Below are 27589 nucleotides of genomic sequence, written 5' to 3'. Positions count from 1 at the left end.
AGATGCAGGGACCGAACAATTTTGAATGACTTTGTATTTGGTAGTACGTCTCGGTGTGCAGCGGTTGTTTTAATTCAATGGGACAAGTGCTTTGGCCTTCTCTGCTTGTTTTTCCAGACAAGGCTTGCCTGCTGGTGGGGCAAATCAATATTTCTGCTTACTTCTGTGATAAAAGCTAAAATAAATTCAGCACCAAATTAAGCTGTCTCCTGAGTATATGTTAGAGACTTAAAATTAGGATATGCATTGATAGCACTAGTATTCTCCTTATTCACAGTGTAGTGAAAAGACTTCTACACAACATATAGCTGTAAAGAGCAACACAGCTGTGGATGTTCTTGTCTTTGCAAATAATGAGTTAAAAACCTAGAAGTTGTGGAAATAGGTCATGCAGTAGCTGCATGAGAAATGTTCTGTGGTCTTGGTCCTTCCTAGTAGCAGGACTTTCCACAGAGTAATGCCTGCTTTTTGAAAAAGGAAAAGAGCTGTTTCCTTTGCGACGTCGGAGTTTCTAACTCTTCAGAGCTCACCCTGAGAACAAGAAAGCTGTGTTGTCGTGGCAGCCCCACCAAGCTCCTGTTCCAGGCCCAAATGTTGCTGAGGGAAAAAACTTGTTCTATGGCCTTTCCTCATTTCTAATTGCAGCAACTTTTTTCCTTTTATTAAGGATGTAAGCGACAGATTGAGTCTTCGGTTCCCTGGACTGTATGTTTTGGGACAGAAAGACTTACTTTTTAACTACAGGAAATTCTTTGTAAGTTTGATTCATGGAATTACAACTTCACTGATAATCTTCTTCATACCGTATGGAGCTTATCTTAAAACTATGGGACAAGATGGAGAAGCACCTTCGGATTATCAGTCATTTGCTGTCACAACAGCATCTTCTCTTATATTCATCGTCAATTTTCAGGCAAGTAAGCTTAGTTTCATGATCTCTGCTCTGAAAACACCTTCTGGTCATGTTTCTAAATACTTCTACTGAAAATGAACAATATGCAGAAAAGCTTTCACATTTTTTGCCTTCTCTCTTCTCTTTCACAACTTTATTTTTCAGTCTGAAGTGTAACTGTGTGAGAGAAGACTTGACCAAGAAGTTGGCAGTCTTCAGAGTAATTGACGTATCTTTGGAATTAATGAATTCATTCAGAGGTGTGGGTTTTTGATTTTTGTTTTCACTTTCAGATTGGTTTGGATACATCTTACTGGACTTTCATTAATGCTTTCTCAGTGTTTGGGAGTATTGCACTTTACTTTGGTATCACATTTGACTTTCACAGCGCTGGAATCCATGTTCTCTTTCCTTCCGCCTTTCAGTTCACAGGTCAGTCATTATTTTTTGCATGTCTTGTTCCTGTCTCAGACAGCTTTGAGCACAACCACTGCCAAATGTTGTGGCAGGAACTGATGCCTGTAAAAGTAAATGGTGGTAAATACTGACTCGCTTCAAAAGAAAGATTTTGTTGATGTTTGGGGCCAGGTTGCTCTACTGCAATAATTCTTTTCTTTCAATGAAAGTGAGCTGGAACTTGACACTGCACAACAGTGGGAGTTTGCAAATGAAAATCAAGTTAAAATTGGTGGGACAGCCTGAAATAAAGGGATCTAATGATCTCGCAGAGTAACTTGGCAACATGTGAAGCACATACCCTAACTGATCAGTGGAAGGTCAAAGCAGGACAGAGCCAAATGTTGTTAGCAGCTCCTTGGGATTTTGCTGCAAGTCCAATGAGGCATGACTAGAGGCCTTTGGCAATTTTTTTCTTAGGAAAACTGAGCTTCCTAATCTTCCTAGTGACAAAGCATTCTTATGTTGCCTGAATCTAAGTATTCCAAAAAGAGATAATAAACCCCCTCAATTTATGTTCCCATTCTTAAGCCAAATGCAACTGAAAAAAGGCAGTTGCCTCTAATATAATATTTGTCTTTGACTTCTAGTAATGTTTTAGAATTGTTTTTAGTAGCTTCCTTGTACTTTAATATAGTACACATTCCAGAAGTATGTAAAGATGTAACTGCTAGTTAGTCTGATAGGAAGTTTCATAAGATTTGGTGTTTGGCTTTCATATTAAGGTATCACTTAGGTTCGAGACCACATACATAGCAATGGTACCAGAAGGAGTTTTTCTTGCTTTTGTATGTTTTAAAGCAGTACCAAAGCCATGCATCTCAGCCAAGCATTTGTCTCACAGCCTCACATAGCCCTTAAAAGAGCTTTAACGTGAATATGACTAAGTCGTAAAGGTAATGGAACTGTTTTGTAAGCTTCTGTCTCCTCATAGTAGATTCTATAAATAAAAGCTGGATGTTGTGATACGCCACAGAATACCTGAGTGTTAGGTCCTCAGGGAAGAAGCTGTGTGGCTTTTAGTATGTTACTTATGTTTTATAGATAGTCTACTCGATCGTATCCTGTGTAAGCTCTTAAACGAATTTCTGCTCTTGTTATTCTTAGGAACTGCGCCGAATGCTCTGAGACAGCCGTACCTTTGGTTGACCATGATTTTATCAGTTGCTATTTGCTTGCTTCCTGCTGTTGCGCTGCGTTTCTTATCAATGACGGTTTGGCCTTCAGAAAGTGATAGGGTAAGTAAAGTCTTACAGTATTTTGGTTAGTTTGGTGTGTATTTACTTACAGGATCTAGTATTAGTTCAAATATTCAGAAACGAATAAGATAAGTGATTGTGCTCTAGGGAAAATTACCCCCAGCCCGTAGAATTCAGCTCCTGTGACCGGGGAGGGTGGCAGCCGCGTTGCTCAAAAGCCAGACTTTTAATTGCATGAGGACTGGTGCCGGGATGTTTTGCCGTCCAAAGTGGAGTGTTACTTTGATGTGTTCTCATTGCCCCGTATCTTCCTTGAGTGCTTGTGTAATGTAGAAGTGTGTGTACAGTCTCATCACACAGTTTAGTTAACTAATCTTTTCTCTTGGCTTAACACTTGCCTTTGTAAAACCACACGAGCCTACTTTGGTGTGACACCAATGGTGTGACTTTTGTTTTTATTTGGGCTATGTTGGAGTTTCTTTATTATGTTTCAGGATATAGTGAGCGGTTTTTGTTTTGCTTGTATTTTGCCTAGAGCTGACAAATTGCATATGCACAAAGAAATAGTTATAATTGTGATAAAGTGTGGTTTAAAAAGAAAGAAGTTGCCAGTGTCAGAACATAGTTGAAAGCTATCCCATGTATCTTCAATCTACAGAATGCCACTTTAATGAAAGGCATTTAAAAATAAATGAAAACAATTATTGAAGTGCAAAAAAAGAACACAGTGAGCCCTCCTGAAACTTTGATGTGTTACTGTATATATTCTTGTTTCTAACATAATCAAATTAAACAAGAAACTCTCTTGTAAAGCAGTTAACATAGTAAAAAAGTATCAGGTTATTTCCCCAAACAGTAAATGCAAACAAGCTCTTTTCCTTTATAATCTATTCTGTTGTACTGAATCTTTAATCTAATCTGGTTTTGCATGCGTGAAGATTAAGAAGAACCGTAAGAAATATATGGCAGAAGAACAACAGTGGAAGCGACGACAGAGTACTTTTCGACGAGGGATATCTGGCCGTCGTTCTGCTTACGCTTTCTCCCACCAGCGGGGATATGCTGATCTCATTGCTTCTGGACGCAGCATATGCAGAAAGCGTGCTCCTTTAGATGCAGTGCTACGCAACAGTGTGACACAAGTCAGAGAAGCTCGTGAAACAAGCTGATTTTTACTACGTTTTAGGAGAGAAGCTTTTTATTCAAATGATTGCACAAAAAAAGGGTTTTTTTAAAACAAACTCAGGATATTTTTTTAACCAAATGGCACATGGATATGAAGATTGTTACGTTTTATCGCAAAACCTCTTGGTTTAGGACTACTGGAAACATAGAAAGGCCAAGATTTTTCTACGGAGCTACTACTCCTTGTGCAACTATGTCTGTTACATGTGAAACTGGAAGATATGCAATCTAGGGTATGAAAACCCAGCACTGTAATTTTTTTAGTGATGTCTGGAATTGCAAACTTTTTTCACATTTTAATAATATATTGGAATAAAATTGCAGCTACATTTCATATCATGACTTTGAAGGTGAACTGCAAAGACGCAGTTAACCTGTGTGCACCATTTACAGTGACAATGGCAAATCAGGTGATCTGATCTGTCTTTTGAGAGGAACCTAGAAAATCTCACCTGAGCTTGTACAGCTGAGATTCAGATATATCTGGTGATAAGCTTTAGTCAGCATCAGATTGTATTAGGTATTCTGACATTTATAGGTGTGGTTTCAGTTCATTTCTTTTTCTTCAATGATTGACTGCAACTTGCTGTGCTAAATCGGAAGAGATCTTTCTTTGCACCTTGTTAGCAAGAGAGGTATGGCGGTACTCCTTCCCTCGCTGATTCCTTGGGGTTCCCTGGAATGGAGAGCTGAGGCAACAATCAACAGGATTTTTTTTCTCTGTCTCTCTCTTTCTAACTTTCTTGGATACGTTTGTGTCTTCTTTCTTGTACAGTATTTTTATGAAGAGATATATTCAATCTTTGGAAAGCTGCCCTTTGAACTGGCAAAAATATGTTCATTTCAGTTGTTTTAGATACAGCAATGAAGAATAATAGTTAATTAGAAAACTGTTTGCTTTTATACTGAATGTATTTCACTTGCTGGTAAATAAATACCATTCTTAGAGTGTAAAAAGTTTTTAATGAAAGTCTCTGCATTTGCACATATTTTCACTCTTCAAATTGAGGTGTATGAATGTTTCACTTACTTCTGACTCATGGACTAAGGTTGAATACTGAAATGTTTTTATAGCAAAAAACATGATATACAGTTCTTTTTCAATGAAAAATGTACATTTCAAAAATTTAATGGAAATAAATATCCTAAAGTTACAGCTTCTTTTCTGATAAGTATATGGGTCAGCACAGTGCAGTTCAGGAGTGTGAAAGGGATTTAAAAAGTGGAGATAGCTGTAATCTCTCTGAGATGGATGGCGTTGGTGGTTTAAAAGAAAAAAGTATTGGACTCCAGAACTGGGCGTGATATTAAAATACTAAGCATGCAAACTGAGGTGGCTATGTTCCTTCCGTTTCCAATGAGACTTAATAAAAACATGTCGTAGATAATCAGTTTTCGTAACTTTTGGCTCCGGTGAGCCATGAAGAGCAGAGCAGCTTTCACCAGTTTCGGAGAATCGCCGCGGGTGGCAGGGCCCAGCTCCGAGCAGGGTAGGCCAGAGCAGCTTGCTCAGGCGCGCGGCCGGCTGGGCTGGGAGCATCTCCGAGGACGGAGGCGCCGCAGCCGCTCTGGGGAACCTGCTGCAGCGTGTGACCACCCTCGCCGTGAAAAGCTTGATTTTTGCTTTGGGGTTTTTTAGTGTCTAAAGGGCATCTGTGTATTTCAGCTTCCTGAAGAAAGCCTTGGTTGCAATCGCCACAAAGTGGGACGCGACGTGCTGGCCCTCTGCCCGCCGTTCCGTCTCGCCGGCTGACTCCCGTTTCCAGGCGACGTCCGCTGCTGCGGTAGTTTGCGGGTTTCCGTTTTCTGCCTGGAAGCCGCCTTCCAGCAGAACGGCTGCCGTTACACCGAGCCCACCGCGGTAGCGCCCAGGGAGAGCCCACAGCCGAGCGTAGGCCGGTGCTCGGCGTCACCGGGCCTGGGCACTAGCTCTCGCCCCGCGCCCTCCCTTAGGGAAGGCGACGCGGTTCTGACAGGGCCCAAACGCTGCCCGGGCCCCGCGCTGCCGGCGCCTGCGCCCCCTGCCGGGCGGGGCGGGGCGGCTGATGCAACCGGCGGAAGCGCCGTGACGGCACTTCCGGCGCGGCGGCAGCAGCATGGCGGGCGAAGGCATCGGCAGGACGGCGGCGCTCGCCATGGGTGAGGCCCGCGGCCTGGGGCGGCGGCCGCGCGCGCCGGGGGCCCTGCAGGACCGGACCGGACCGGACCGGACCGGACCGGGGAGGGCGGGCGGGAGATGGCGGCTCGCGGGGGCCAGGCCGGGGGCGGCTGGGCCCCCCTTGCCGGGCGGCGGCAGGGACCCGCCCCCCCCTCCCCCCCCGGCCCGGGGGTCGCATAACCACGTAACCTTTGGTTACTCGTTTTTTTCCTGCTTTGCCCCGGCCTGAGGTGGGCGTTTCCTGAGAATTTACCTGCTGAAAGCTAAAATTGGTTATGATCCTTCGCCAGACGTGGCTGGGCTAGTAGGAAACCTTACACTAACGTCATTTATCGTGGTAGTTTATGCTTTTATTCCCCATTGGTTTTTCATGAGCAAATCCGTTTTCCATGAAAACTAGAATTATTCATTAAAATACTTCTGAACTCTCCAACTAAAATACAGACACGTGCACACCGTCCTGATAGAAGTTAGTTGCTTATAAGAGGCTAATTAAAGTATATATTGCTTTTCCTTCTGACTGGGGAGAATATTTCTAGCATGAGTTTTCACCAGTGTGTTTCTGGCTTCTAGATGTGTGAAAGTAGCAGAAAAGAATGAAGTGGATGTATGTACCTGTCTGCGTGTGTGCACTGACATACGTGCATATATATATATATGGATGGATGTGGATAAGCTCTGCGTTTCGCTCTTGTGGACTGTTGTGCTCAGGTGTGGCTGTAAGCAGTTAACAAAGCTAGTAGTGCACTGGAGGTTCATTCAAGTTAAGGTTGGAAGATGAGAAGTCTTGAGAATGATTAAAAGATTGGAAATGCTCCTTACTGCGAGACTTATGGAGCTTCTCTGTTTAGCATGGAGAAGGCTAAGGGATGGCGAAATCGAAGTCCGGTAATACTAATATGGGAAGCAAGGTTTTAGTAATGGACTTGCCATCAGACAGAGGTTTTACGTGCTCCTATCCCTGGAAGTTGAAACTAACTGCACTCACGTTAGAAGAAAGGTTCATGTTTGCGGACTGCCCGTACCCGAGCAGGGGATCGTGAAAGTGCTTTGTGGGTCCTGGAGCAGATAGATCTTGTCCTGTGGTTTTGACTTCTAGTTAGGGTGTGGAGAAAGGAGGAAATATCTTCAGTTCTTTTAACTGGTGATTCATTTCTTGGCTATGAGTCAGCCAAATGTTTAGCTAAGCTGTCTGACTTCTCTCAACTTATCATCTCCCTCTCTAGATAAGCATCTCCCTGCTTATCTGGAAAAAGTTATTTCCATAAAAAGCTTCTTTCTCTTTGGTTCCTGATGTTAGCTAGTAACTGCCAAGAGTTCCATGTCTAGGAAGTCCCTAAAACTTTGACATAATTCACTTACTACGCGGACAGATTTTTTTAAAATGGAAAATACTAACCAAGTCTTATACTGTCTGGCCAAGCAGTTGTTTTTGAAGGTTTGTCACTGCTGATAATTGTGAAGATTTTAAATCCTTGTGTGTGTCCAGTTTCTTCATGAATGTAGGCATAGTCAATACTTTTTTAAGCAGGTGTCTGTATTTGTCCTGTGTTGTAGAAGAGCTGTACGTCTCTGAACAAGAGGGCAGTGATTCCACTGGTGATGGGACACAAAAGAAACCATTCAAAACTGTTTTAAAGGTAACTGCAGAAAACGTGTGCTGTTTATCTTCAATTCACAGTTCAGCCTCACTTAGGTCAAGCGGCTGGCATTGTATATGTAACGTACTTCTAAAGGTAAATTTTATACCTCCACCCCCCACCCCCTGACCAGAACGATCAGAAGTAGGATATCTACATGGTTTTAGTCTGCTTTATCTCAGCATGGGTTTAGTTTACTTACAGTGCCATTAATTCTCTCCCCCCCACACACCTTTTTAGGCTCTAATGACAGCAGGAAAGGAACCGTTTCCTACTATTTATGTGGATTCGCAAAAAGAAAATGAGGTACTGTAATATTAGAGCTTCTGAGTAGAAATTGTTGTTTTGATGCTCCTCTGTGTGAAGGACACAGATGTAATCTCTTATTTTCTGCTGTCTCCCTGGATTTATCTAGAGATGGAGCATTATTTCAAAGTCACAGATGAAGAATGTCAAAAAACTATGGCACAGGGAACAAATGAAGAATGAGGCTAAGGAGAAGAAAGAGGTAGGTTGCAGATGATGCCGAGCTGGAATTAGCATCTTTCCTTCCCAAAGACATTAAATAGCCACCCCACCCCCACCCCAAAGAAAAACCTTCAGTTTGTTCCTCCCTATATCATTCTTTTCTATATATAGGTTATTTACAACTTGCCTTTGTTTAGATTAGGACGAGCAAATGACTGAAACTGGATGAGTTTGTATGACTGCAATTTGTTGCCTTTAGTCTTCCTGGAAAAAATATGAAATGCTTCTGTGCGTAGTTTCTCGTCGTGGACTTGATGAGAAGGTTCCCGTACTAGGGTAGGCCCTAGTAGGGTGATGTCAAAGCTTCTTGTCCGTAAGCGTGCGTTATAGTCTCCAGTAACTGTGAGGTGTGAGAATCTTACAAAGCCTCGTAGCAACTGTTTAATAAATTTTTTAACAACCAGGCAGAAGATCTCTTGAGAAGAGAGAAGAACCTAGAGGAAGCTAAGAAGGTTGTTATCAAGAATGATCCTAGTCTTCCAGAGCCAAAATGTGTGAGTAAGATCCCGTGTACTTGATGCATGGCCTTAGTTACAGCTTCTTCTCTGTACAGACATTGGTTCTGACCCTGCTTTGTGGCACTGGCAGCTGTTGAAGGCCACCGTCTTGTTGCTAACCATAAATGTAATCTTGTTTTTCTTTTACCTGTGTCTGCTAGTATATGGACTTTGATCTTTCTCGTGCACTTGATGGTTATCTGGGTTTTGTCAGTTCATGCATCAGACTTTTCTGTGTCCGTGTCTGTCTCCTGGTAGAGACCATACTTCTGTTTGAAAAAGTTCATTAGTTTTGCTTCCTTTAGGTGATTCTTGTTGTGGTGGAGAGTGAAGAAACGCTGCTAGTTAGAGAACACAAGTTGTTGAGACATGGAGTGCCGTTCTTTCTGGTTATTCCTACAGTCCTGCTGGATTTGGTGGGGCTGTCCAAGCCTTAATTTAGGAAGCAGCTGTTACATGTGCTGCTTGGTGATGTTTTGGACAGGCCCTGTGTAGCGCGTATGGAAGATGGTTTTGCTTTGAGCCTTGCCCTCGCATGGCTGCTCTTTGTGAAAGGGGCAGCTGTACCCAGCTGGGCTGGAAGCAGTTGCTGTCTCTTCGGGACCACCGCGCTCCAGCAGTCTGACTTACTGAGGCCTGATCCTTCTCAAAGGAGCCTGCTGGATTCATTGTTCCGCCCACAGCAGTGTCAGTGCCTCAGCCGCACGTCTAGATGTACCTATGCCAGATCCAGATGTGATGTCCTCTGCGTCTTGGACTGCTGACTGAACTCCTCTATTGAATATTTTTAGAAATTAATCCAGAGATGTCCACTCACGCTTCAGAGCACCAGAAAATGTTTCTGGGACGTCATCTCCAAGTTATCTGGTGATTTAATGTATCTTGGAGTTCCAGTAATACCTGAACGCTCTGGTCTTCAGGTGTGAGCTGTTGAGTGTTTTGACTTCTCTATTTGGCCAAAGGCAAAGTGAGTTTCTTGACTGATTGAAGGTATTACAGTTCCTAGTTTCTTTAGGGCAAAGTGAGTCTGCTAAATAGAACAGGCTCAACATGAAGCCTGCAAGTATTGTCCAAACATGCTGTCTTTGATGTGACTGGATAAAATACTCTTTCCTTCCTAAACAGCTGTTCAGTGTTGGCAGCTGTGCTCATATTTTGAATGGAACTTCCCTTCAAGTGCTGGGAGGAGATATTTTGGGGAGGAGAATGTCATATATACTTGTATTCTAAGTAATTATGTGGAAAACATCATCTAAATGCTGATTGACTTCTCTACAGTTGATTGCCTTTATTCCTTGCTGTGCAGGTAAAGATTGGTGCTCTGGAGGCTTACAGAGGGCAAAGAGTGAAGATTTTTGGCTGGATTCACAGATTACGTAGGCAAGGTAAACCACAAGCACTTAAAAATTATCAAACCTATGCAGGAAGATGGAACAAATTCGGTAGCCATCAAAATCTGGAAACTTAGTGTAAATGGTGTTTGATTCCTTCTGAAGTTTTTAGACTATCAGTTAGATATCCCCTTTGGTGTCCCAAATTGAGCAGTGCACCACTGACAAATTCTGCATAATGTGTGAGTGTGTAGATGTTTCTTAATCATCATGTATGAATGTGTATAGACTTCTTAGTCCAAAGCCTTTGGGATGTTTGATTTGGAGGCCAATCCTACAGAATTTTTTAAAAAAGACTTAATTTTTTTCGTCTCTTAAACAAATCCTTCAAATTGAAGAGCTAACTAGCATCTGCTCATGGCAAAACCAACAAATCAGGGTTTTTTAAGTTATGTGAAGTGGCATAACTTTTAAGTATAGTGAGTATGTTTGCTTTCAAAATGATCAATACCCTAGTTAGCAAGGTGGCATCAGCTGGGGAGTGAGAGGCTTGCGTAAAACTTTCCAGTACAAAGCCAGAAAACGATAAGCTGCTTTTAGTGTTCTCTTGTGATTAAAAAAAAAAAAATCTAGAAGCGTATGACAAAGCTGATTCTGGCTTCAGACATAATCTTTGTTCACTGAAGGACTTGACCAAGTGGTTGTGGATTTGGATATCATGACCAGTTCTTTGGTTCTGCTTCTCTGTGGTTGATTCTAGTTCCTAGAAAAAAGAATTTCTCATCAGATGCTTTTGTGAAGATGTGGATGAAGCGTGACATCACTTTCTCCACGTTAGCTGTAACTTGGGCCTGTGCATTCATCAGTTCTGTCAGACAGACCTGTAGTCCCTCAGGACCCGAGTGCGTTTGCTGAGGTCATGGCACGGCAGTGCAATCCCAGCCCTGTTGGGGTTGCAGCTGGCTTTTCTGTTGATGTTTGTTGAAGCTTATTTTAGCTCAAGTTATACAAAATACAGCTCTGTGAAAGGCTTCTATAACTGAGCTAATGCTTCAGTGTTTACCTGAAGCATCTTTTGTTTTGTTTTGTTTTTTAACACAATCACAGTCCTTCAGTAATAAGCTGCACACCAGGTGGTAATATTTTTGGGGGTGGGTCTGTTCAGTGGATCAGTGAATAAATCCGAGGCTTTCTGCATTTTTGTTCTGTTTTTAACTAGGAAAAAATTTGATGTTCATTGTTTTGAGAGACGGCACAGGATTTCTACAGTGTGTCCTTTCAGATGAACTGGTAAGTTGTGATGATATAATTCTGTTCTGTCTCTAAATGAATAAATGCGGAGTTCGTACCTCATCTGTTTTTCCTTTATATAGATGATTGGAAGCTATCCTAAACCTGTTGATTAAATCCTACTATTGTTAAATTGTATCTCGTACCACTCGAGTTTTTTGTCAATGCGAAGACTAACTAGAAGTCATTATGAGTTAATCTTGTCCATGACTCCAGTAGATCTCATAGGAAAACTAGAAATTAAAAATTATCTTAACCGCGTCTTTGTTTCTTTTTGTCTCTGTAGTGTCAGTGTTACAATGGGCTACTTCTGTCTACGGAGAGCAGTGTTGCCGTGTATGGTGTGCTGACCCTTGTTCCCGAAGGCAAGCAGGTACGGCAGTTGGATACGGCTGTGTGTTTGGGTTCTCCTGCTCTGTAACAGGTTATCGTTTTCCTGATGGGACGAGAAGCAGAGTTGGACGTAATTACTGGTTGAGTTCAGTGGGAATTTGTTTAAAAATCAAATCAAAACAAAACAAAACCCACAAACCTAAAGCTGCTGCAGCAGTTACCTGGAGTTCAGTGCGTGCATGCGTGTGTGTGTGAGAGAGAGAACGAGAACTAAGTGACTGTTCTGCTTTACCTTTTGCCTGAAACAATTTTCCACTGATACATCCTGTAGATATTTTATAGGGTATATCAATGTAAAATTGTGTTAACTAAGTGACGTTTTATTTTCCCTTGGAAAGGTAGTGAATAAGGTTTATTCTTTTTTTTAATGTGATCAAGAATTTGGGCTTAGCGCTTTCTCTTACTGAGATGTGCTTGTAGACTCTTCACCATGTTGTTTGTTATGAGGATATTAATTTGTCCTCTAGTGAAGGAGTAAGAACAAGGCAATCTGTTGACTTGCTTTGTAACACTGTTTATGATGGTGGTCTCAGATTAGTGACCGGGCAGATGTGATTTTAAGCCTCAAAATATGATGGTGCTTATGCCTCATACTTTTCTCATAGTTGAGATCTACAAACTGTTGCTGTTCAGAAAATTGTTTGAATCTGGAGTTGGGGCTAAAGCCATGTTAAGGAGCTATGTGTGAAAAATGACTCCTAAAAAGGATTCAAACTGAAGGCAGCAGAGAAGCTTTTAGGAGCCCTTCTCTGTGACAGTGACTCAATATACGCATCAGAACACGCAGGCCCATGTCAGGGTATTTATTCAAAATTACTGTAAGACTTCTGTCTTAACTGACAGAATTGACTGAAAGACAAAAGTAAATGTGCATCTGTGTTGCAAAACTTGTGATACAACAACAGCAAGGAAGCTGAGGACAGATTAAATCTCAAGTAGTCTTTTTTAAGACACGGACTTTTGATAGCTAATTATAGCGTTGTTTTTTTCTGAAGGAGAACACAAAGCAGTCATGTTGAGATTTACAGAATAGATGTACATTTAATCTTGCTATTCTGTAAGCTTACCTCTTCCTTTAGATACATACTCAAAATTGTCATCAGCTATAGAAGCGAGAATTTGTTTTCCTTTCTCGTAGATTGACATTTATATTCTCATGTCTGTTCTTTTGAGTAAGTTTGCTAACTCTAGGAAGATAGCAGACAAGTATATCTGAACAAAACCGCATCTTGGAGCATTGTTGCGCTGTTTCAGACAATGTTTCCAAGATGCATTAGACAGTATTTGAGCAAAGCAGTCCTCTCTGTGGCTTCGCATAGTATATAAAATAAGGTCAATGTGGAACTCCTGTGTGGTGCTTTGCATATAATTCGGTTGTTTTGTAAACCATGTACTGTTGGCCATTACCGGCATGTCTTCCAGATGAAACTGGGATAGATAGGCTTAATTTTTCTAGTTCTCCCTGCCACTTGGGTCCTGTCCCCAAGAGTTCTACCTAAGGTTAGAGTGACAAGCTCAGTTAAGCTTGAGTCCATTGCTTACGTTTTCTTGTCTCGTCACAGCAATATAATGCTTCAGTACACTAAAACACCAGATTTGTATGTTGTTTACAGTGAGTCAAATATCCATTGATTAGACTTTTTAAACTGCATTTATATCTTGAAAATACTGGGTGCGGAGGGGAAGAATATGTTTTGGGCACCAAAAGCACATTCTCCTGTGACTCACACAGGGGAGCTTCTGGCACCAGAAGTGCAGAGGTCAGTTCTGTAGCCCAAGCAGCTGGAGAGGGCTCAGTCCCGGGTCTGGGACTTCTGTTTGCCATGTAGTAGGGAACAGAATGGGGGAAATGAGTCAGTATGAAATTTCCTGCTTTCACATAATGGTGAAATGTTTCCTAGTGCAGAAAGATTGCTCAGGCCTCTCTGACAGGCAAACTTAAAGGTAACCATATACGTAGTGAGCTAGTTCCTCCCCTGTCATGATCTAAGCAGCTTCTTTTGACTTCTTTGGGAGTTTGCCATCCAGAGTGTGTCTCAAACAGTACAAAGAACAAAATATTTCCGATGTCATACAGCAATTTTGAGTTGGCATTGTCTTCTAATATATGGGAGGCCTCTCACTGTGTCTGTGTGGTGTGACGTTCCTGAAGGCATACAGGGAGGTACTTTGTGCCAGCGTAAGCTAGATAGAAGGGTTGTGGGTTGGGAGGGGGAGGGACCTCTGAAGGTCATCTGGTCCAACTGCTGCTTGAAGAAGAGCCAGTGTTAGGCCAGGTTGCCCAGGGCCTTGTCCAAGTGAGTTTGTGAAAATCTCCAAGGACTGAGTTTGAACAGTCTCTCTAGGTCCGTGCTCTAGAGTTTGTCCACCCTTGGTGTGAAGAATTTTTTCTTTATATCCAATTGAAACCACCTTACTGTAATTTGTGACCATTGTCCTTTTGCTGGATACCTCCAAGAAGAGTCTGGCTCCATCTTCTTTGTAACCACCCATTAAATAGTTGAAGATAGTAAGGAGTTCCACCTGCCCTCTCAGCATCCCGTTCTTCCTGCAGAATCAACCCAGTTCTCTATGATACATTACACCTGAGTTTCTAGATGTGTTCCGTTTATCTTCTAATTACCTGGCAGTAGTACTCAGTCCTACAGTTAAGTCTGAAAGGTGTATGATGGGTTACAAATGGTGTTTTTCAGGGGTGATATGACTGAAGTGGTATGACTGGGTTACGAAGCAGCCACTTTCAAAATAACTGCATTTAGAAGGGCTTTAGCATCTTTTGTTTAAACTGGAAGAATTAGCATCTCTGTTGAGATGCCACATGGTGACATCCGAGTGACAAAAAGTGGACTAAAGTTGTTGCTGCTCTTCAAATTGGCAGGCTCCAGGAGGCCACGAGCTGAACTGCGACTACTGGGAGCTTATCGGTCTGGCCCCGGCAGGAGGGGCTGACAACCTACTCAATGAGGATTCAGAGGTTGACGTGCAGCTTAACAACAGGCATATGATGATTCGTGGCGAGAATATGTCAAAAATCTTCAAGGTGCGCTCCATGGTAGTACAGGTCTTCAGGGATCACTTCTTTGCCAATGGATACTATGAAGTAAGTGTATTTCTCTTTGTCTGCAACTGACTTCTTTAATCTCCTTTCTTCAGAGCCATCTTGTTCTTGGAAGAACTGTATAGACTTTCTGACTGACCTAAAATGAGCGAAAGAGAAGCTGTTTGTTAGGAAACTCTTATTTGATTGCTTTTATAGACATAGCCTGAAATCTCCAAAGATATGTAGACACTTCTGGGGCATGTAAGTGTTACAGCATGATTCACAAAAAACCTGCACACTTCTGCTTAGGATATGAAGGATGTCAGAATGAAGTACTTGTATGCTTATGTACAAAAGCTTTGTAGAGGGTGTTCTGGAAGAGTGTGCCTTACGTCACTGCTCTTGCATGTTGTCATCATTGTCCTTAATTCTGCACTGAAGTAATGACAGTCCTGTTCTTTTACAGGTTACACCACCAACTTTAGTCCAAACACAGGTTGAAGGAGGCTCGACCCTATTCAAGCTGGATTATTTTGGTGAAGAGGCGTACTTGACACAATCCTCCCAGCTCTACCTGGAGACCTGCCTTCCGGCATTGGGAGATGTTTTTTGTATCGCTCAGTCATACAGAGCTGAGCAATCCAGGACGCGCAGACACTTGGCAGAGTATGGAGAAAATATGCATATTTATTACGTATGTATAAATGAAAGTATAAAGCAGGGAAGCAGCAGACAGTTGGATGATGGAATGTACAGTGAGGAGACTGCATTAGGGTAATAGGGAAGGACTGAGCAAAAGTTCTTTTGGGGCAGCATCTTGTCTCTGTGAATGACCAGTGGGTCGTAATACGTTGGCGTTTACCGAACGAAGACTTGGGCTAAACAGAGCTGACATAATTTTTAAGTTTTATCTATTTAGAAAATACAGCTGATACTGTTGTTTCCTTGACAATGTGTTTACAGCCTTATTTCCTTTACAATTTAGAAGTGGGAGAAATGAAAAAGGGGATAAAGGGGGTTCTTGAGGCTTTTTTCATAGCTGAAGATAACTTGCTAGTGTGTGTGTTTTGTAACGGTATGACCTTGTGTTTCAGATACACTCACATTGAAGCTGAATGCCCTTTTATAAGTTTTGAGGAGTTGTTGGACCGTCTGGAGAACTTGGTCTGTGATGTAGTGGACAGAGTCTTGAAATCACCTGCAGCAAGCTTACTGCATGACCTAAACCCGGTAGGCAGCAGTGTGGAAAACAGTCTTGAATAGACTAGAAAACCTGATCTTTAGCCTTTCACAGTCAGCACGTCCGTCCGTTTGGAAAAGACAGGGCATGGCAGCGAGCTCTGCTTCTGTAGCAATGTTCAGTCATATCAAAAGAGCGATGATGCTGCAAGGCTGGTAACTGTGCTCCCGGGAGCAGGGACTGCGGTGGGAGAAGTTACAGACTGGTAGGGTCCAGGAGCCAGCTGTGTACCGTAGTGTGTACTGTACCAGTGGAACAAAACTTGTCCCAGAGCTGGTAGTATTGACCAGCTGGTACTTGCAGATTGAGCACAAGGGAGCAGTGACGCAACTTTGGTGTTTTACTTTCTATTGTGGAACTTGGAGGTCTGTAAAGCTATCCTCTGTTAGAGACACGCTGTCTTTGTTGTCTCTGCAAAGGAAGTTAGCAGCCTCTTAAACAGTGTTATTTCCATCTCCAGCTCTTCTCTCATAGGACGTATAGACTCAGTCATTCCCATTTATTTTGACTTATTTTCCTGATAAACACTGCATTTTTACTGCTTGTTCACTTTTAAATTTGGGCTGAGATTGGGACGAGGTAGGAAATAGCACAGGCAGGAGCCACCCTGTGACCTTCTCACAAAGGGATGGCTGTGTGCGGGAAGGTGGCAGTGTTCTGTCGTGGCATAGCGCCCTGTGGCCCTGCGTGTGGAGCCTCTGCAGAACGGTCAGTTTAACACCTACGTATGCAATGAAGTCACAAAAGGAGCCCGTCTTGAAAACGCTTTTCCTTCTCCTGCCATCTTTTTCAGCATCTGTTCTGTGAACTGTACAGCATTGGGTAGACAGCTGTGTTTGGTTCTTGCTTCAGCACTTCTCTGAGCTTGATCTTTTAACTAACAATTTATTGATGCATGAGCTGGAAAGAGTCATGTATATACTTTAAGTCTGGAAATAGACTTGCTGATCAATTAGAAAAATTTCTAAAAGTTCCTTCTTAAAGATACACTTCTAACCATTTTTATGCCTGTTCTTCTTTGTAGGGCTTCCAGCCCCCTAAACGTCCGTTCCGACGGATGAACTATACTGATGCCATTGCATGGTTAAAGGAACACGATGTGAAGAAGGAAGATGGCACTTACTACGAGTTTGGAGATGTAAGTCCTTTTGAGGAATTAAAACAAACAAACAAAATCCCGTAGCCCTGCACTAAAGGTGTAATAGTCAGTGACTGGAAGAAGAATGTGTTTGGACCATGATGCTATTGGATTTTTTTTGTTGCTGTGTGAAATCTGCTGTTTTGTTTAGGATGATGCTGATGAGTGAAATTCTAGTCCCATTTAAGTCAAAGTGGATTTTGCTATGAATCTCAGGCCTGGACTGTGCTGGGAGATGTAGCGATGCTGTACTGCAGTTGCACTGGGAGGTGCAAGTGGGGCCTGGGTTTTCATGCAGTGACGTGGAACGCTGGAATCAAACCCCGTTTTGTCATGTGTCCATCTGTTCCCCGTCTCGCTTCTTGCCAGCATGTAAGGCAGAATGCTTTAAGGAACTCAGTAGGACTTGGTGGTGGCGTAGCCATAGTCATAAAAGGATTTAAGAGAAGCAGGGTTTGTAGGCAGAGATGATATGATTTCCTTAACTTTAAAGTCTACAGAGTAAAGTCTGAAGAAAAACTGGTTGCTTGAAATCTGGTGTGCTGGGTTTTTTTTTCCTGCTGCTGTATGAAAGGATTATAGAGGGAAAGACCTTCATACCGCATTGAACGTTCGGTTCCATAGGGAAATGGGGATTCTGCTCTCCCCTCCCTGCTCCATTTCAGATGGATGCTTGCTTTGTGAGAAAGATTATGTTCCTATCCCTTCCTTACCCTTTCCTTGCTGTGTACAGCAAGGCAGTGCTGCAACACAGCGTTTGGCTGGATTAAAAACAAGTAACCAGCACGTGTGGCTGTTCTTTCTTTTTAAAGAAAACTCTAGTATTCTGACTTTAACTTGTAGTCTAAGAAATGTGTGTTACCATCAGCTGAAAGAGTGAAACCTTTGGGGGATAGGAGGAGTTTTTAACTAAACAATGTTTAACAAGCCATGGTCTATCTGTGTAACTGCGGTGTCATCCTTCCCGTCTCCCCTCTTTTAAACACTAAAACTGCTGATTTGGTTAAAACAAAATTTCTGGTTGTACACTTTGCTTGATGTTTCACCGTTTATGAAATTTCAGTCAGAAAATTTAAAAAACAAAATACTCTCATGGCTGTAATTAATCAGTTGAGTTTATTAATAAATAGCCCTGTATACATAACAAGGAAGCACTTAAACTTAGTTTTAAGGTTTATGGAAAACAGTTTGGGGGGAGGAAGGAATTTAGGCTCTTCAATGTTTACTAGTCATTTGGAAAGTCTCCCTTCAGGTTGGACTTTTCATAAGCTTTCTGTCTAAAACACTGTGAGGATTATTTATATTTATATAAAGTTTCTTGAGTTCTTCTAAGATAATTTTGATTAAATATTTAGGTACAATGGGTGAATGTGTGGATATGTGTGGTCTGAAACTGTCTGTCTTTCCTGCCTGATGTGTTGTGGGCCTTGAGATTTTGTAGTGTTTCTAGTTTTAAATATTAATAAGTCTTCTTTAATCGTAGGATATTCCTGAAGCTCCTGAGAGACTAATGACAGACACCATTAATGAGCCAATCCTGTTGTGTCGATTTCCTGCAGAGATAAAGTCCTTTTATATGCCGCGCTGTTCTGAGGATTCCCGGCTTACAGAATCTGTGAGTTGGTGTTTTACCTATGTTACAGGCTCCTAAACGGGGTGGGAAAGTCTGTGTGAATGAGCATAAAATGAATGAGTATTACAGCAAAAAACTTGAAGAATTCTTATCACATTTCATTTTGGGAGTCTCTTGGCATGGCTTGTTGGTACTAAAATAAACAAAGCAACTCTAAAGTGCTTATAAATAATCTAAAGACAATATTCCTTTGACTGTTCTTGAAGCCTGTTGTCTGAACACGAGCCGTTTGGCAGCCAGGAAGAGTAGGTGCTGTTCTCAATCAGAGATTAAACTGGAGAACCTAGTCAGTTGGTTTCTTCCATCTATAAGCTGAGTCTAATAAGAACTGCCTTCCCTTCTTCCCTCATAGAGTTAAAATTATATGGTAAAAAGTGTTATGGAAATATGCTTTATGTTTGGGCTCTTTTTCCTTCCACCTTCTGCAGACAGCTTATTTGTACTAGCTTATCTCGTGCTGTGCGTTGTAGGTCGATGTGTTGATGCCGAATGTTGGTGAGATTGTTGGAGGCTCTATGCGTATCTGGGACAGTGAGGAGCTAATAGAAGGCTACAAGAGAGAGGGCATCGATCCCACACCGTACTACTGGTACACCGACCAGGTGCGTAGAACAGATTCCATGCCCTGCCTGTCAGGGAACATGGTATCCGAATTTTTTTTAAACTCCTCTTAAAGTGATGCAGTCTAAATGGGAAACATTTTTTTATGGCCAGAAGTAGATGATCATTTAGCCATTTGCAAAATGCAGTGGGTAACAGCTTCTGTTCTGTTGAAATTGCTTTTGCTTGCTGTGGTGCACACTGCCCTTACAGATCACCTTCATGAGACTGGCTTATGCTGGTATGTGCCTCTCGTAATGTCTTCTGCCATGCACTACCTTTGTGAGGCCCTTCTTTTTTAGATGAAGACAGATTGGTCTCTTCAGACTTGAATAGCTCTACCTAGTGAAAAGGACAAGGCTGAAAAAAGGTCATTAAGACTTTCGTTTTCAGCTTCCTTTTTCTAGTCTTTCCCCTCAGAAGCTGAACACAACTATCTTATCTGGGAAGACCATAATCCAGTTTCCCTGTCATTCATTCAGAAAATGATTTTGTATTTTTTTTTCTGCTGGTGTTATTTAGCTTGTTATTTAGGTAATAATTGCATGTTTAGTATCTTCTTTCTGCTTTTAATTTCACAGAGGAAATACGGTACCTGCCCTCATGGTGGATATGGTTTGGGGTTGGAACGATTCCTGACCTGGATCCTGAACAGGCACCATATCAGAGATGTCTGTCTCTATCCTCGCTTCGTCCAGCGCTGCAAACCATAGCCGTCCTTGTGATGAAATGCTAGGAAACGGAGCAACTGATGCTTCGGAAAGAACGATTCACTACCATACTACAGCCTGTCCGAGAACAAGACTTACTGCAACCTGTGGTTAATACAATCGCTATTTTAGTTGGGAGGGAACCCTTTTTAAAGGAAAATGCTATTAATTAACTGGAAGAATTCTTAGAAAAAATTGTTAAAAAAAAAATTGTAAAAATACTCTCAAGTCGCCATAAAACAAAGATCCTGATAAGCTGGTATTTAAAAAAAAAAAGAAGATGCGCTTTTACCTTTAATGTCTGTGACTTATGAATAAAATATTTGGGGCATTTAATTTTTTTTGACCTCTGTTTTCTCTTTTGTGGTTTCTTGTTGGAGAAATCGGAAGGTCAAGCTCTTTAAATTCCCAAATACTGACTATTGAGAATGTCATGAAGAGGCTATCATCTATATAGCGCAATGAAGTATAAAAACTAGAATAAATACATTTAAGCGCTGCACTTTTTAGCTCCTACTGCTTTTAATGAAAGTTTTGAGTTTATTCAGTAGCAAGGCATGTAGTATTGAACGCAAAATTCTGCTGCGAGAGGTGTACTTTTTTTCCAAAGTATTTATTGAGACTGATTGTGAGGTACACTGTTAGTTTTCCCTGGCATTTGTGGACAGAGCGCAATAGTGGGACCACGCACACCTAACATGCTGAATTACCATTTTAAGAGGACTGTCTGTTAGCTCATGGGCACCTGGATGTTTGTGTTGCTTTTAAAACCAAGGTTCTTCCCTCTGCTTCAAACAAGAAGTAACTGATTGAAGACCCAAAGAACTTGGTAACTGTGAAACAGAATTGGTTTCCAGCACTGTATGCTGACTGAATTTCTGTCCTCTCTAGGTGAATTGTAGTTCAAGCAGTGCTTTCCCATTTCCTGCTAAAGAATGTTTTCATACTAGAGCAGTCCCATGTTTCCCAGCTGGCCCGGTGTACTCTTCTGCTACTGCGTCTTAGCAGGTTCTCTGCTGTAAACAAGCTATCAAACGGAATTAATTATATATTAAATCTGTTGAGTCATCTGAATGCTTCTTAGCCATAAACAAACTAAGTCCTTTTACTACAGTGAAAAGAAGAAATAAAAAAAAGTAGGGGCATCATTTGCTACCTGCACTGAGATTTTATCTGGATTTGCCGTTCATAGAATTGTTGTTGAGCTGTGTGATGTCCATATTTTTGTAGTAAAAGATTGGGTTTTTTCTTCATCTTGCATGTTACATACACAAACTAGTCTAAATCAGCAGTCAATAAATTCCTGGCAATATGGAAAAGTCGGTGTGTAAGACAATGTTTTTTGACCTGTAATGCCTATGGATTTTTTTTGTTTATTTGTTTTTCCCCCTCACTGGGCCTTTATAGCAGACTTGTTTAATATACTCTGTCTTGCCTTAGACAATATCCGCATGGGAAAAACATGAGATGTGAATTTTAAAGTGCAGTAAACACACATTCTGGAAAAAATGGAACCAGGTCTTTTGTTGGGGGGGAGCATTGGGTTGTGGCTTTGTTAGTTTTTAAACTTAATCTCCAACAACATAAAAGCAGGATTTTTTTGACTTGGATAGTTCCCCTCAGAAACATCCGGTAGAGAATAAATGAGAAAATTAATGCTGGATGATTAGTTGCCAAGGCACCAGCTCCAGCGGGAATGGACCATGACTTGGCTGCTGTGAGGACTGAACCATCTGGCGTTGTATGTAGCTGCGATGGCCCAAGGTCAGAAGTGCGGCCAGGTTTTTAGTGGACCTAACCTGTCCGTCACAGCAGCTGCTATAGCTGGAAGAAATGAAGTTGCGCCCAGAGCTGCTCTTGAATGGCTGGATTCCATGTCCTCTTGGGGCTTCTCTGGGACTACTGTGGCACTGCTGCGTGACTCGGGGTGTGCTGTTGGAGGAGTGTGAGGAACAGGAACTTTGAGGATGAATGAAAGATGCTCTAAGAAATGAGAATTGCAAGGATAGTTTTTTCTTTCTTATCTACATGTCTCTGAATTTACATTTTTTACCTGTTTTCCCACTCCTTTGTGGCCTAGTCTTTTTCCAACAGAAAAAGACAACAGCTTTTAAGAGCTGCTTCTTGAACAGGAATGTGCCTTAGTTCTGTTTCTCACCTTCATCCTACTTGTCTCTTTTGTGCTGTTCTTTGTCTGAATTTAGAACTAAAGCTTTTTTTTGTTGTTGTTCTTGTAAAGGTGCAGTCAACTATAATTTTCCTTGGATATTGTTGAATATGTGTTAAGCACATTAGCTGGAGAAAGAAAATAAAAATGAACAAGCTTGACTGCATTAAAACAAAACAATAGCTATTGCCTACTCCCAAACTTATGTACTTGAGAAACAATATAAACAGTGAGCTATAGCAAAAGTCACCCTGCTCCAAATGTTAAACATGCTGCCAGATAGTAATCGCACCCTTCGTGTTTGTCTTTTTCCCCACTGCTTTGTGCTCATATGCTCAAGAGGCTTCTGTAATTCAGAGTTTGTATAGATTTAAGGATTTACGGATATGTAAGGAGAATTTCTGAATACGTACAGACTTCTATCAGAAATTTTCATTCAAAAGCCTGGAGTGAGGGGATCGGGAAGCCTCGGAGAGAGCTACTGCAGTTCTGCTACAGGAGGTCTCAGGACATGCGAGAGGCTAGTGGAAGAAGCAGATCAGACAAGGAGATTAAAGGTGACTGGAATGAAAGATGCCATCAACTCTAACTTCACAGAGGATGCTGTGGAGTTTCATAATCTGCTTATGGTGCAGAGACAGTGCTGGGCAAGCTACCTGCATGGGAAGGATCCCTGAATTAAGCAAAAGGCAGTGTAAATCTGTTGGTGGATTATTAAGGACCAATTTCTTACCCAACTATTAAAACCTAACGGACAGGCAGGTGGTAAAGTGTTGCTTCAAAACAAACCTTCTCCATGTTAAATAGGATTGGTGTGGCCCCTGGTTTATGGTCTAGGCACAGTTCAGGCCTTTATTCGTTAAGAAAGAAAATTACTCTTACTGATTAAGAAATAAACATTGCTTGGTTTTTGTTTCTCTTTCTTCTTCTCTGTCCTGAAAGATTTTCTAGTTTCTAATATACCTAAATTCCCCCTCCTTTGCCATTGTCTCATCCACTCACTGAAAGTGGCCTCGGGCCTCACCTGTGGACCTGGCAGGACTGCAGAGAAGGCGACCTTGGCAGTCGGGGCTTCAGCCCTCTGCGTGGCAGCCCGGCATCTGTTTCAAAGGTTGATTGTTCACGGAGGATTTCACGGGTCACTGGAAGAACAAAGAGGGAGTGTGGGTGTTCGGATACGCTGCTGGTAACGCTGCGCTGGGGGCTGTGGTTACCGAGAATCTCACAGACAGAGGAGAACTGGGTCTTCATTTGAGTAACAAACTTCTGAAGAACCTGTCTGTTAGGACTCGAAGCAGTCCCTAGACCAATGCTACGAGGCTGAGGTGGCAGAAGCACGGTCTTGCTAACGAAGTGCCGATGGGATCACCTAGGGCCAGCGAGCCTAGGGGGTCCTTTCGCCCGTCACCGCTGCCCGCGACCGCTGCGTTCCCCAAAGCCACCACGCAGAACTGCTGCTTAGCGCTCGCTCCGCGGGGCCGCGGCACCCACCTGCCTGAACTGACTGGGCACGAGCTTTGGCTGCGTGTTTCACTTTTCCCCCTGTCCCGCCCAGGTGCCAGTATTGCTTGTTATGTTCCACCTTCGACTTTCCATCCGGCTGTATGAATAGACTGGGGGTAGGGGGCAGGACTGGGTTGTGCCAGACTGGGTAATGAGCTGCTAAACGCTGCCTTCCACCTTCAAGACAAGTCGAAGTTTATGGACAGCTCAGCATTTTATCAAGCACGGGGACTTTCAAATCGGTAGGGAATGTGTTAACATAAGGTTTTGCTTTCATACAGATGAATCATCACAAAATGAGGAATTAACTTGCTGGGCTTCCAGACCGGTCTGCCCTGGAATAAGCAGACACAGCCATGCGAAGGGCAGATGAAAAGCGCCCGTGTCTGTCAGGGCTGAATCCAACCCGGCGACAGGCGGGAGTGCACGCGTGTAAGCCCGAAAACACTGCGAGGAGCTTTGAGGAAGGTCATCGCTGTAGGAGGTGTAGTCAGCGAATATGTGTACTTCACTTCCTCACCTTGTTAAGCTGTTCACGGAGCAATTTCTTAAGCTGCTACTAGAAGACGTGAGATTCAAATTAAACATTAACGAGCAGGCTAATTCTTCTGATAGTCTGTATCTATTCTATATACCGTGGTGACTGTGTTGTTCCACGCGAGCTGGAGCTTGTCTAAGTTATATTGCTGCATATGCATGTCCTCAAATTTTGCTGGCTAAATTTAGGATGTGGAAAAAGGTGGAAGGAATACAGCATTAGAGCAAGGAGTGAGTGCCCCAAAGCGCACGAGAGCAAGTCAGTAGCAGGGCCAAGAATACGTCACTGTCTGACTCCCCCCGTTCATTGGAACATGCTGCCTTTGATTCCTAACATCCACAAACAACATTAAGGTGTTGATATAATGGAAACCCAGCTTGCTTTGTACTGGTATGCGGAGGTGCTGCTGGTCATAAACTGAGGTCTGTGGCTCTGTGCCTCCCAGCTGAGAAGCTCTGTTCCTCCCAGCACGTGAAGAACATCTCATAAATGAGGCATACTGTAAGCACGGTGCGTATCCACGTGGGCAACATGCGACTGCACCGCTAAGCTCTCCTACTGCGCCCTGCCAAAGACGGCGCCTACGCCGTGAAACGTCCGTTCTTTCTACCTGCTAGAGAAGGTTTCAGGCTGCAGAACACAGAGGTGCCAGCCACAGCAAATAACTATTTTTTTTCCTGGTGCACTGGGCTGAGACCAACACGTTCACTCCATTTAGGAGCGCAGGCAGATAGCCACGTGCAGCCCCGCTAGGGCCAGGTCCCACTATTACTTACTGATTAAGCCCCTCAGCCGCAGGTAGACGCCTGCTTGCCACAGGAAGCCTGCGTGAGGCTCTGCAGAGGTTACTGCAGTCGCAGGGTGGGGAGGGTTTTGCTTCGTTTGCTGTTTGTCGCGCTATAATTTTATCAGATTTGTTTAAGTAAATATCATGTTCTGGCTAGTAATTTTCCTGTGGTCATATTGAAAGCGTACTAGCGCAGAAGTAAAATAAGGCCTAATAGTAAGCATTGCTTTGATGCAGCCGATGTTCCTCCGTTGCTTGCACATGTAGCCCTACGGAGTGCTCAGGGCCATTTCCAAGCAGGCGCTGCCCTCCTGGAGTGTACTTCCCAAACATAAACCTTCTCCCCTCCCTGCTTTTCCCCCACGTGTGTATATATATATATATATATATATATATATGTATGTGGGTGTGGGTGTATGTATATATACATTGACTTCAGTCCAACTTGCTTTTTTCAGTGAAAGCTCATGTGAAAATACCTCCCCAATCATAAACACAAATAAAAACAGTATTTAAAAAAATTCCAGCTAAATGTGCTTTTGCAGGAACAAAGTCTGGCCAATAATCTGTTTGATCTGAACTGAGTTTGCACATACCTCTGGTCCCCCTTTAACATGCTCGATGGAAACACACACGCATAGGAACTCAGGTTTTTGTCCTCATCGTTTCCTTTGCCGTGGCTGTGCTTCTGCCTTTTGCACGGAAAGAGGGCAGATGACAGAATGGCTCACGAACAGCTGCAGAATGCTCTGAGGACATTTGGTACCCTGTGTACAGCTTCTGAATTTTGATACAGACTTTTAATTAAATTGCTATATTAAAACGGTACATCTGGATCCTGTATTACTGACAAGGACCATGTCCTTCCCTTTCCAGACCCAGGGTAACCGCTGCTCTCCAAGCCTAAGGACTGTCCACAGCGATGGAAATAACGTGGGCTGCAGGGGATGGGGCGGCCCTTGGAGGAGTGGAGAATCACTAGAGGCAAAATGAGGAGCCTGACGGTAGAAGAGGCCACGAGTTAATGTGAACGGGAAGAAGCGCTGTACAGCTGCACAAGGCTCTTGACGAAACAGAGAACAAGGGACATGGAGATCTTTGCAGGCAAGGATCCTGGGTTACCTTCAAAGACTAACCAAGACCTGAGCAAGTGCGATGAGCCGCTCTGCTGAGAAAGCTCCCAGGATCTGCACGTTCCCATGTCATGTGGAGGGCTAAATCAACACTGCATGTGTTTCATACCACACTGGGATCAAGAACTGCTCTCCCATGAGTCCACAGAACTCTACATCTTTTTTTTTAAGGGGCTGTGTTTTTCTTAGCGTCTAGCTCCCAACCCTGTGCAAACATAGTAAATGCCTAAGTGTCAGTTTTTAAAAATAATCTTCTAGTGTTATGTTTGCAAAGAAAACCTTGAAAAGGTAACCTAGGTATAATGTAAGGGATGCAAATTGAAAGACTTCTATTATTTTTAGCTTCAAAACCTAGATGCTAGGGTGTTTTTTGTCTAGTTTTGTTTTAATCGTGATTATTGGGTGCTTGATCTATAACTTCTGAGCCCTTGGGGCTAGTGCTAATGGTCATGCAGGGGCAGTGCAAAATAGCCAAATTAGAGCAGACAAATAGACTCCCTCATCGATTCTTTCTGCAGCAGCAGTGTGATGAGCTTGCACTAGTACCGCAGAGTGTGAAAGCTCTATTAACTCGCATCATGAGAGGTTTCAGCTACTTGAATTACCGAGAAAGATGCTCGCCTTCAGAGATGCTGAACAGCTGATGGACAGGGGATTCCTGGGGCCTCAAGACCAGGGGCTTAGGCTGGACTGAGAGGAAGTTAGACCCAATAAAGTCAGAGGGACAAAGAGGAAAACTATGAGCCCAAAAGGAGTGGATCTGATGTTAGGTGAAAGCTGAGGTGGAGTCCCAGATGAGTGGTTTGGGGGGGGGGGGGTGTCATTCTTGACACACACTTTCCTGGGATGTGTGGGGCTGAAAGCCTTGAAAACCTCAAGCTGAGGAAGACACTGAATCCACGTTTCTCCAACTGCTCAGCATGTGCTACAGCCACAGAGCTACTGGTTCAACCAGGTACCCTGCTAGAAGAGCGATACCCTGTCCGGGCTCTTGGGTTTGGGACAGAGCTCGGGCCGTGGAGGAGCCAGGCTTGCGCAGTGGAGGACTGCTGCATGAGACCTCCCGGGATAAAGACAGTTCCCACCCTGGAGGCTCTCAGTTGTGCTGCTCAGCCCTGATGAAACAGCAGCAGTTTGAAGATCTTTTCCTGGCCAAAACCAAGGCACTTGGTGGGCTTTAGACTGTGAGAACGGAGGTTTCAGGGTGGGGGTGGTGAAGGGTCTTTCGCACTTAGGTTCTTAGTCTCCCTTCCTACAGCGTTTCTGAACACAACACCGCTGCAGTCGGCAGAGGGACCATTTCAGCTCACACGGTTCCTGAAATTGTAAACTCTGCCCAAGGAGGCTCACAGTTTCAATAGGATTATACGAAAGTGCATACTTAAATATGCCAAGGGGTCAGTACTAAACCTGGGATGATTTAGTTTTATTGTTCTTTCAGTAAGAGAGAAACTGCTTTAAAAGGGATAACAAACAACAAACACTATGGAGAACATGCGTTCTTCAAAGGGACTGTGAAATAAAGCCGATG

The 27589-nt window shown here is 42.9% G+C and overlaps 2 protein-coding genes across 4 annotated transcripts in view; both read left to right on the top strand.

Annotated features, from left to right (window-relative positions):
• Positions 1 to 4886, top strand: part of LOC112985195 (phospholipid-transporting ATPase IC) — a 51277-nt gene extending 46391 nt beyond the window's left edge. For all 3 annotated transcript variants that reach the window (XM_064500505.1, XM_064500507.1, XM_064500506.1), the window contains 4 exons: positions 668 to 913; positions 1186 to 1324; positions 2456 to 2586; positions 3486 to 4886. In XM_064500505.1, the coding sequence (XP_064356575.1) occupies positions 668 to 913; positions 1186 to 1324; positions 2456 to 2586; positions 3486 to 3716 (747 nt within the window). In that variant the 3' untranslated portion in view covers positions 3717 to 4886. The remainder of the gene's footprint in view (positions 1 to 667; positions 914 to 1185; positions 1325 to 2455; positions 2587 to 3485) is intronic.
• An 831-nt stretch (positions 4887 to 5717) lies between these two features.
• On the top strand, positions 5718 to 21249 carry NARS1 (asparaginyl-tRNA synthetase 1). The gene is made up of 15 exons (XM_064500508.1): positions 5718 to 5871; positions 7448 to 7530; positions 7771 to 7836; positions 7946 to 8038; positions 8463 to 8552; positions 9862 to 9940; positions 11106 to 11176; positions 11463 to 11549; positions 14448 to 14669; positions 15076 to 15275; positions 15704 to 15839; positions 16874 to 16987; positions 18471 to 18602; positions 19091 to 19222; positions 19802 to 21249. The coding sequence occupies exons 1-15, from the start codon at positions 5829 to 5831 to the stop codon at positions 19931 to 19933; spliced, it is 1680 nt and encodes a 559-aa protein (XP_064356578.1). The 5' UTR covers positions 5718 to 5828; the 3' UTR covers positions 19934 to 21249.
• The last annotated feature ends 6340 nt before the right edge of the window (positions 21250 to 27589 follow it).

This window comes from Dromaius novaehollandiae, chromosome W (assembly GCF_036370855.1).
Source record: "Dromaius novaehollandiae isolate bDroNov1 chromosome W, bDroNov1.hap1, whole genome shotgun sequence".
NCBI classification, from domain to species: domain Eukaryota; kingdom Metazoa; phylum Chordata; class Aves; order Casuariiformes; family Dromaiidae; genus Dromaius; species Dromaius novaehollandiae.
This window is presented reverse-complemented; position numbering and strand designations above follow the sequence as displayed.